The sequence below is a fragment of the Formica exsecta genome, unplaced genomic scaffold (assembly GCF_003651465.1).
Source record: "Formica exsecta isolate Colony F162 unplaced genomic scaffold, ASM365146v1 scaffold2, whole genome shotgun sequence".
NCBI lineage: Eukaryota > Metazoa > Arthropoda > Insecta > Hymenoptera > Formicidae > Formica > Formica exsecta.
This window is the reverse complement of record NW_021849297.1, coordinates 5,044,879-5,056,009: the sequence shown is the minus strand read 5'-3', so window position 1 is coordinate 5,056,009 and position 11,131 is coordinate 5,044,879. Positions and strand designations below refer to the sequence as shown.

The window sequence follows — 11,131 nt, the reverse complement described above, 5'->3', positions numbered from 1 at the left end:
CGCGGCGTGAAAAACGAGGCGAACGCGCGATAAACAAACGTTTGATGAAAAATATTCGGGCGCGAGAATCATTATTTTTTAATACAGAATTACGCAACGCAACGAGTAGCGAAATGACCTAGCCGTGACCAGCTGTTGCTTTTCACGCTCTTAGTTTTTCAATGATTCCTATTTCGTTTAAGAAACTTTTGGTCCTCGATCTCCAACATCGATGCTGCATTTTTTTCGGTGAATTCATTACTGAATCTCGTAAACTCGACGTTTCTCTATCTTATATGTAAGATAATTTCGTAAATATTAAGTAACGTTTATCACATCGGGTAATGAATTAATCCGATATAAATAACGCTAACTTATTTGAATATTAACTTATTTTTATATCTTCCTCTCTCGTAAGATTATTTTATTCTATATATTTTTATAGCACACGGATTATAAATATATATTATACAGTACATAGAAGCCAACCTCCCCTTTTCTCTCTTGGCGATTCATGAATGGAAACCGAGGGTGCGGCACGTACGTCGAATTATTTCGCTCGTGTGAATTTTTGCTTCGTAGTTAAAATCACGAACGCATGTCGCGATCTTATCCACAATGCGTCCTACACACGTGGGACCTATGACCAGCTTGAGCAGATGCTATTATTGTTACAGAAGCGACCTACGATGAATAGCGACCTTTATGTGCTATTATTACTTTACTCTCGTTTTTATAGGACTCCCACTGGAGAGAATACTCCATTTAGCCTTTGCTTAATTTAACTTTGAAGGATCTGGTAGGCTATCCTCGTTACAATTGTTTGAATCTACATTCAGAAGTTCAATTGAGCTTGAATTTTCAATAGTATTATGCTGTCAGAGTTTCGATGCAGAAACAAAAAACATGTTCGCCATGAATCAATTAATTTGATTTTGAGAACAGTAAGTTATAATTACTTCTCGCGAGTTACACATTAAATTTTTGCATGCCAGATTTAAAATATGATTATTATTATATCTTATATCTTGTTACGTACATGTACATGTTCGCGTTATAATGGTGCATTATTAATTAATTAGGATTAAAATAATTAAATTAACGAACATAACGAGATGTATGTATCAATTTATTTTATATTATATATTCGTGCTCGATCTGTTGATCTACTTTTCGTACATAGCGACACATGTACACGTAGATTCAAGCTATATACCGCGCCAATTAGTGCGAATGGAGGGTGGATGCGATGCCCACGAACATATACATATACCATATATACATCCATATACACGCACAGACACAGTCGACTCCCATTCATGTATCTGCCAAGCTTCTGTAAAATCTTACTCTATCATAATCACAAATATGCCTAAATAGTGGACGTATACACATATATAGAAGCGTTCGATGGCAGATATGTGAGTATTATATCGAGTGGTTGGCTATTATTAACTTGCCCGGTTGTGCATCAGAGAATGATAAAATAGCGTAGGCAGTTTCAGTTTAGGAAGGGTGTACGTTTCTATATACTTCATGTGTGTAACTAATCGATCACGTCATCGAGCTCGTAACCCGTTTTAAAGTTGCGATTAATAATAACTCCCTGATCTCTCTCGCTTTGTGACAACACAAGCACGTTAAACTGTCAGTCGTTTATTTTTCCCGGGGATCATTCCCCGTTTGGCGATACGTATTTTGCCAGAAATAAAATTTATCGCAATCGATTTCTAATCTCCAATTCAACGGAAATTTGTTCGGACGTGTACACTTCAGTGTGCAACGCCGTGAAAAGTTATGGCTCTTATCTTCATCGAGGTATGATATATGGCTGACCGCGTATGTGTATTTGTGTTGCACCCATAATATAGTTTAACCATATTATTTCATCGTGGCATCGTGAAAATGTCACGCGGTACAAAGCCGAGGAAACTGGTACAAAACTAATATTACATCGCAACCGTGAAACGTCATCTTTTATCACTATTATCTGTCCTTGTTATTGCGTATATATGCAAGACATTTGCAGCCGTTTATTATAGGCATAAAATCTAAATTTGAAATTATAAAAGTTTGTTGTAATATCTTCATTGTGCATTTCTTCCTGCCATATGAAAAATATGTAGGAATCCTACGAGAGAGCTACATACAATTCTTTAAAACGACACATTTCGTAGGGAAATTTCATATACTTTATGCATGTTTAAACGCGTACAAACGCGCTTTTCGCAGAAATCGCGGTGTGTATTCGCATGAGAGCACGACATATTGGTTCTGATTGAACCTCGACTCGGTTCAACTGCTTTGGGCTGTGCTGGACAAGCACGAGGCAGATGAAAACGTGAATACAACAAAATGAAGGGAGAATCTAGCTAGCGACGAGGATTGGATGACAGAAATAACAGCTAGAGCATCACTTTTGACAAATCCACGCGCGCAATATTGTCTCACAATGAAAATGCAGTTTCATTTAATATTCAATTTATAATAAGTTATGATTAAAAAAACAAAAATATTAATAAAGAAATAAAGAAGAGAAGAAAAATACGCGTTATTATTTTTCTGATTTTTGAAATAAATTTTCTCGAGAACAAACTCTCTCGTATAAAAAATTTTATTTCGCATTTGTGACATATATATATATATTTTTTTTTTAAATGTAAGATCATCATCCTTCCTGGTTTTACCACCATTTACGGGACGTCATGTACATCGAGATTGAAATATCCTGAATGTCTGAATTTGCACTGCGTTCCACTTTTTTTTATCTGATAGAAGATTGTACACGATAACGCAATTAAAAGAACAGCGCGCAAATAAAACAATAAAAGATTTTGCATAGCGCACGGAGAGACAAAAGGACGGATATTTATAACTCGCGAATAACCGGTTCTCGTAATTACAGCATAAAAAAATCGACCAGCCGATTTTGAAGCATGGAACCGACTATATAAGCGCGATTGCGGGGCTGTAATCAAGTCCAGATGGGTCGCACTGATTGACAATTTTCCACAGTCCTCTACTCTTAACCGACCTCTTTCGCCGCCCCTACGTTACGCGCCACTTCAATAGTCCGAATTCGCGGATATCGCTTCTAAAGCAGCCTTCAAACTGATGACCACAATCACTTGCATATTACTGATGATACCGTAATCGGCGAACACATATTTTTTACAAAAAATAATATAATTTAATATTATAGTTAAATATTATCTTTGTACTGATTTAGATTGACATCATCTATGTCAAATAAATCTTTCCACTCCGATAAAAAATGAACTATGGTAGCATAATTAATTAATGAGTTTGGTTTTGTGATTGAAAATATCGACTGTCGTACATTCGTATACCAGATTAAAGTTGAAGTATCGGTGTGAATGATTACCAATTACCGAGCGAATAAGCCGCTCGCATCGGCAGACAGAATGGCAAATGGATCTGATCAGGACACGTCGTTAATAGAGTCGAGAGCTCTGCGAGAGAAAAAGAGAAAAAGTGGTCGTGGGAAAGGGATATCATTGGCAAATCGAAATATTTTCTAGCAGTATTTATAGCGAGCAACGACTTCACTTTCAATAACAATAAATACATTTTTGATTTGAATGGCGATTGTTCATTTAACATATTGGCCTCTGCGGGAAGAGAAGGGACAGGAATTATGCATCCTTTGCTAATTAATTATTATACTATTTTGCAATTAATTTTTGAGCAGGCGCTTATATACCGCTCACATTTATCTCATTTTCTCGCGTTCATTGTTCTACAAATTGACGGTGACCTCGTTCCAACCTTTCAAACTTTGCCATCTTAAAGCACACGATGTGCGCATTCTACCGACAATGGCGAGTAACAATAGATGGTCGGATTAAAATGCAAATTAGTCCATAAGTCAAGACATTATATAATTGTTAGCTGTGCTGGCTGGCGGTTATTGTCATGGCAATAAACTTTCAAGATTTAAGGTGTCAGCGAGCAGTATCCAAGCGGTATATATACGCTTGTACTTAAAAGATTACATACGTATATTTGGTATCGCAAACCTTCGCCTCTCTCTATATCGCGGAACTTATAACTACTTGAGAGAATTGTATCTATTTCAAAAATTTCAATCGACCGAAAAAATATCGTTAACCGACTCTGTAAAGATTATAAGATAAATGTTACACACTAATAATACGTTATTTCAATATTCATCTTTTTAGATAAAATGTCTTTCTTTATTTAGATTTCTCGGTTAGTTCCGTGAAAGAAATTTAATTATAACTAAATATGGTAGAACAATTTAGTTACTAACTTACGGAAATACACCGAGTAAAAGCATTATATATTTATTATTCTTCTTTTTTTTTTCAGAGTGTGCGCTAAAAGAGAAGAGCTTAGAACCACCTGTCTCATTCGACTTGTGCGAGTACTACCCTGAGCATTACCTCCCGCGGGTAATTAACATAAAAGCGATAACGCGAGAGTGCTCTGGAAGTAGCGACGACAGCCGGCATCTTTGAAAGAGATCGTTTGTATTAAAAAAAATACGTTTGAAGTAATTTGCGAAAAACTCTCGCGAATAACAGTGAAATATTTTATTATGTACAAATCCACTTTGAATACATATATCCCTCGATGTTATTAATGCGTATTAACTTCTTTAATTCTATGTAAAAACTTTCATAATTTCACAACAAACTGTACATATAATTAAAATAATGTACACATACATAATGTAGTTCTTTAATTAATTATATATTTGAATAATTATTATAAATGCATTAATTAATTATGTATTCATATTAATGTTGTGCTAGAAAATGCGTGGAAGCAGACAATAATAATCATTTTATGACATCACATCGTTATAATCATGTTAATATGTATGCGTATTAGATTACTTTCTCAGGAGATCAAAGGTCAGGGTGACGATGTTCCCGATATATCCGCAGTTATGTACTCGTCAGTTATTGTTCCCCAGTTAATAGTTAAGACTACAAACACTTGCGTCTGTCAAGAGATACGTCCGTGCTTAACATGAATTAATTATGTCGCGATTACATAATTATACGTCGAGTTTTTATAATGAAAATATAAATGCATTTTTCCATAAAAAAAAATGTATATATACAATTATATTAAGAATATTATATAATTTTTCATAAGAGACAATATACTTTTCCACTACAGCACTGCATGCCAAATAATTTCGTCGTATAGTCTTTAACGAGCTTCAGTTTCGATTGCACTTTGCAACTCAACATACATATTACGCATATATTATCTTATTTCTTGATTTAGACTTAAAATATGCGATCACTATACATTATAATTGTATTATGTACGTAGGTAAAAGTTTACTTTAAAGCTCAGAATTGTAAAGAAAATATTTTTATCATTTTTTTTTCAATATTTTCAATTCTTCGATATTCACACAAAGTGCCCTTACTCGAATGTAATTAGTGCATGAATGTATAAGAATAATTGAATAACGCATTCTTCACGATGTTTCCGTAAAAGGCTACTCGTGATTTTGTAATAATTACTGTATGTACAGTGCCTATTTTCGGATCGTGCTTCACGATGGCTGTTGAGAATGCAGCCACGTGTAATTGCGAGCACTGTGACGAGAAAAAAGTGATCGGTTTGGGAGAGGAGACGACTACTCACGTGAGGGAGGTCATATATGAGGAGGACAGCGATAATGATGGTAATCGGACAATTTGCGCCAGGAATCGTGATTTTAACGATCGCACTTTCCCAAGTGTCTGTCACATGTTATGTTACAATCATTGTACTAGATATCGCATGGTGGCAGATAAGAGAAATGACGTAAAAAAGTATGTCGTAATTGCGTATAGATCAAGTAAGTATTTGAAAAATTGACTTTTATATTTTTCTCTTTTTCACATGTGTAGTATTTTGACAATTTTAATTCAATCAATTTAATTGTAAAACAATTTCTATATAATTAGTCATAATTAATAATTTTTTTATATTAGTCAATATTAATCATAATTAATAATTTTTTCTTTTAGTAATGTCTAATTGTAATATAATTGTGATAAATTATATTTATTACAATTACACAAATTATTACAAAAAAAAAAATTAATTATATATAATTAATATAACTATAAATTTTATACAGATTATTACAAATTGAAAGATGGATTGTGCTGAGGATCATATAACTGAAAGGCTTGATATACATATATGATCATTACAAAAAATTGAGCAGCACATGTTTTTGCAAATTTATATTGTATATATATCAATGTAAAAGAATATATATGTATGTATCTAAATAATTTTATTAGCCAATAGCTGGATGATTTATTTTTCAGATATAAGATGCGCTCTGTTTGACGTCAGAAAAATCTCAAAGCATTCGATTGGCCAATTGCAACAAAAAAATTTTTGCCCTTTTCGTTCTGATTGGTGACTCGAACGCTTCGAAATGTTCGTAGCGTCAAAGTGCGCCCATAAATATCTTGAGATTCTTAGACATAGTTTCCGAAATAGCCGCTATAGTGCGCTGTAAATATTATGCTTTCCTGTGATCAAAATTCCTCTAAATAGATTGAAATACAGTGAAGCTACGAGTGAAAAGCATACTTACCTGGCGTAGAGGCTACCGTGATCAACAAGGCGGTTCCTCCAGGGAGAGGCCTTTTACCATTGCACTACGGTTTGAGGCTGACCCCTGCGAATGTCCCTAATGTGGATATCTCGGACGTATAATTTTTGATAGCCGGGACTGCGTTCGCGCTCTCCCGTATAATATATTCACAAAAATAATGTATAATTGTAATAAGTAAAAATCTATTTTCGAAGTTTGAATATGCTGTATATTATGATAAACATATATGTATCACGATACATGGCATATTTTTTAAATTTTTTAATTGATCTTCTATATATTATTAATTTATAATAATTATACGCGTATTTTAAAAATGTATTTATATTTTCATGATAGAGACTCGACGTATCATTATGTAGTAGATTATATCGCGATATAATTAATATCATGTTAAGAGGAAACACATCTTTTGATGGACGCAAATGTTTGTAATCTTACTGATTAACTGGGGAACCAACATGCTGATAGAGCTTACAATTAATGTGCCGATGACGGGAATATCGATACACTAAGTACTAATTTTCTCAGAAAGAAATTTAATACGCATAATTAGCATCATTATTATGATAAAATATTATAAAAATAATAATTATTATCGCTTGCTTCCACGTATTTTCTAATACAATAAATATAACATACCTAAATATATAATTAATTAAAGAAATTAATCTTTGCTATTGCACTAAATTTTCGCCGTACATATTTAAAGATTGAAATAGTGTAAATGTATGCTGTAATAATACACATTTGACAAACTTCAAAACTTACATACATACATAAAACTTATGTTTTAATTAAAAAATTAATCTTGAAATATTTAATTGAATTAAAATTTGATTTAGATATTTAATTTGCCTCGATATTAATAATATCAAAAAGAATAATAAAAAACTAATATAATAAAACTAAATTAATATAACTAATTTGAGAAAACATAACTTTCACATCAGAGAATCATTTGATCTAATTAGAAATACGATAAAAGAGAAGAGAAGGGAAGGAGGAAAAAGAGAGAAGAGAGTTAAAGTAAATAAAAAGTTTTAATAATCTATCCTAGAAACACACGCGCGATATATATAGAAATTATTGCGAACTATATTTTTCTGATACGTGTCCAATGTATTTATTTACATTATTTAACTTAATATTATACTGTAAAATACCATATTTTTAAATTGTAATCAAACTTTTTACTTGATCAAGATTTTTAATTATTCCGTTAAGCTATCTTTTTGAAAATGTAATTGAAATATTTTACACTAGGCTGCGCAAGTTTTGGTAAAGTTTCTCGTATTCAAAATCTCATACAGTTAGGTATAAAACTCCTTGAGCGAGCGCGAAAAACATACTTACCTGGTGTTGAGATTACCGTGATCAACAAGGCGGTTCCTCCAGAGAGAGGCCTTTATCATTGCACTACGGTTTAGGGCTGACTTCTGTGAATATCCCTAACGTGGATATGTCGAACACATAATTTTTGGTAGTCGGGACTGCGTTCGCGCTGTCCCGCATAATTTATTTCCAAAAATAATATCCTGCAACAAAATAAATTTTATTTCAAATCTGTAATTAAGACGGATTTTGTTTTATAATTTTTGTAATGCCGTGTATTTTGATACACATATCTGTGTGTATATCAGAATACATGGTATTTCTGTGATTCTTGAAATATTTTCTGCATTACATAGCACACATAACATTATAAGCAGAATTGTATCCCAAGCTTTCTGGCATGTTAACATTCACACACACACACGTTAGCTATATTTTAAATATAAATAAATTACGTAAAAACAGGAAATTTTATTTGTTCCGTAAAATATTTTACTGTTTAAAATATCTTTTTTTTTTAGAATGCCGTGCATGTATTATTTACTGAAATTTTCGGATAAGCATTAAACAAAGAGGTTTAGTAATAAATAATCGACCCAGTAATCAATATATTAGGAAGTTATTCAAGAATTAAATCGCAATCTAATGAAATATTGATTCGATAGTTATAAATTTACGTAGCGTATTGCGGTTCCATTATTTTCACCGTGATTTCCGCGATTTCCTCAATTTCGTCGTCGTCTATGTCGCGATTATGTTAAGCTGTTAAGCCATTCGAATTTCTATTTGCACTTCAATTTCTCTTTTTTGTCGCGTTTAACGAGGCTGGCAATCGAGAAGTTACGATGCGTAAAAAATCAGGCGTAGCAGAGCGCAAATAATACTCTCCAATTAAACGACATGGGGAACCACATGAGAGTTTGAAGGGGAGAAAGAGAGGAAATGTCGGACATTTCCGTATGTTGGACGCTCGAAATGCACAGAAAGTTAACAGTGGCTGATGCAAGAAAGGGGGAGGAAGGGGAGAGGTCCGTGGGGGACGAAGGAAAGGAATTAACCAGACGCTGAGTCCTCTCTCGCAAATTGAGTTGCACGGAGCCGGAATTTAAACATTCAAATTAACCTATTTAGCAAGTCAAAGAGGCTAATGTGTGCGCGCCGGTTTCGCATGCCCCCCGCAAATCCTAATATTCAATCGATATTGCCTTGTATCTTGCCCATCGACCGCAGGCTCCCGCCTGCTGCGTTTTTTTCCCCTTTTATATCGGTAGCTGTTCGCTTCTCTAGCGATAAACAAAAAAATAAAGCATAAACGCGCCCCTTTCCCTTTTCCCTTTCGGAGGTGGTTACATCGAGAGATAGATTTTCCCCCTTTTTTTTTCTTTTTTTTGTTTCGTCAAATTGATGCAATACTCGTGAGAGTGAGTAAGAAGAGAGCGCGGACATATATTATATTTATTACTCGATTGTGAGCTGCGACTTTGTGACATCAGCTTGTTCCGTGGTGATGTTTTCAAACGTTCCAATTAATTCTTCCCTCGCGAAGCGGGCATTGTTTTGCGCCAGATAAACGCGAAAGATTGTCCACCGACCGATACGCAACGCGGTGTGGTAACGCGCGTAAACAAAGGGTGTTATACACGATGCACGACGCATGTTGCTCGCATGACATGCATGGAAAAAAAATCGCTCGGCTTTCCCGACGGAAATTGATCCTCCGGTACGAGATTCTCCGATTATTTTCTACGTTTCTACGGCTATGCTCGTTACAGTAACGTCAACACAAACTATACCTCTGAGTACAATTATAATTTTATAGAAATAAATTTTGAAAGGATATATTTTATCCTGCTAATAACATCATTTCCTCACAAACGACCGTTGGAATATCATCCCTCGCCCAGTTTCCTTTCGTATTCTTCTTCTTCTTCTGAGACTGCCGGCCTCGAGTTCTGGACGTTCCAGTAAAGTTTAATAATATTGCATTTCATCACGTGTTATCGAGAAAACGATATTGTATAATAGTAATATAAATAGTAAATTTTTGATAATAGTTTCGCTTCCTTTTCAGCACAATTGACTGGTCAGCGTTCCTTTTTTCAAAAAGGGTAAATTATAGCCAGCGTGAAATAAGCTGTCAGAATATTATACGCACACATACATCGCCCACACACGTGCATACATTATATATACGTATATATGTATGTATGTATGTCTGTACGAATGACAACAAGGCGACCTCGCACACACGAGGTATATACACATACTACTACGTCACACATTCCTAAAGTACTACGTAAATACGCAAGTACAACAAATGCCGAATTTTGTTTACGTATCGTGGCCTTGTTATTACTCGCGCGACGAGCTTCGAGCGGGCTGGTCGTATTATTCCTCGATCGTGAAAAGTACCGGAATAAAATACGCGAGATTATAGTTTATTACAGTTAACAATTATATAGTCTCACGCAATTAATTAATTTCCGCGATCAACAACTTGTAAGCGCATCGAGGCAACGATTATTAAAAACAATATTTCACGATTTGTACATTTCAATAGAAATCGAAACGAGATGAGAGATAGGAATTTAAATTATCATTTTATTGCGATTTAAAATAACTATTTCTTGAGTGCTTGGATTAAAATATACTTGCATCGCGCTTTTACTTTTTCACCAATTCGAATATTATTAGACTGCTATTTTTTCTAATCGAGAGCACGGAGTAATAAAAATCATTTAATATCTCAAGTAATATTGTTACATACTGTTTATTAATTATGTATTTTTCGCAGGATGTATTTAAAATAAATCGTAATTTCGGCGATCGTATTTTTTACGTATTCTCTATTACTACAATAAATCTCTGTTAGTACAATAATGCGTAGTACAATAATTAATGTGTGTGTGTTAAAAGTGTTATGCAAAGTGTAGAACTGTTGTCACATTATGTTGAATAATACGCGCGTGCAATCGTAATTAAACATGTTTTCGGGAATAAATGCCATAAAGAAGCATCAAGGAATGGACGAGAGAGGAGGAGCAGGCCCGGGGAGGCATCAGGTGACGGCAGAGCTATCGTAGGGTAATTTATATAATTAATTTATTATTTGTTACTTGTAAAATTAATTGCTCCTTTATTACTGCGAAAATTATCGACTTTATATTATTATATATATATATATATGTATAC

At 34.0% G+C, this 11,131-nt stretch overlaps 1 protein-coding gene and 2 non-coding genes across 4 annotated transcripts; all 3 read left to right on the top strand.

The window, feature by feature from the left end:
- Nucleotides 1–5,147: 5,147 nt before the first annotated feature.
- LOC115234445 lies at nucleotides 5,148–6,723 on the top strand. 2 transcript variants are annotated; one of them, XM_029805517.1, is made up of 3 exons: nucleotides 5,148–5,302; nucleotides 5,519–5,827; nucleotides 6,113–6,723. In XM_029805517.1, the coding sequence occupies exons 1-3, from the start codon at nucleotides 5,272–5,274 to the stop codon at nucleotides 6,142–6,144; spliced, it is 372 nt and encodes a 123-aa protein (XP_029661377.1). In that variant the 5' UTR covers nucleotides 5,148–5,271; the 3' UTR covers nucleotides 6,145–6,723. The 2 variants fall into 2 exon arrangements, with proteins under 2 accessions (XP_029661377.1, XP_029661378.1); XM_029805518.1 differs by having other exon boundaries at nucleotides 5,188–5,310.
- On the top strand, nucleotides 6,576–6,741 carry LOC115234530. Its single transcript, XR_003883924.1, has one exon. It is a non-coding gene; the product is annotated as a U1 spliceosomal RNA (small nuclear RNA).
- Nucleotides 6,742–7,952: 1,211 nt separating this feature from the next.
- On the top strand, nucleotides 7,953–8,117 carry LOC115234531. The gene has a single exon (XR_003883925.1). It is a non-coding gene; the product is annotated as a U1 spliceosomal RNA (small nuclear RNA).
- Nucleotides 8,118–11,131: the final 3,014 nt, after the last annotated feature.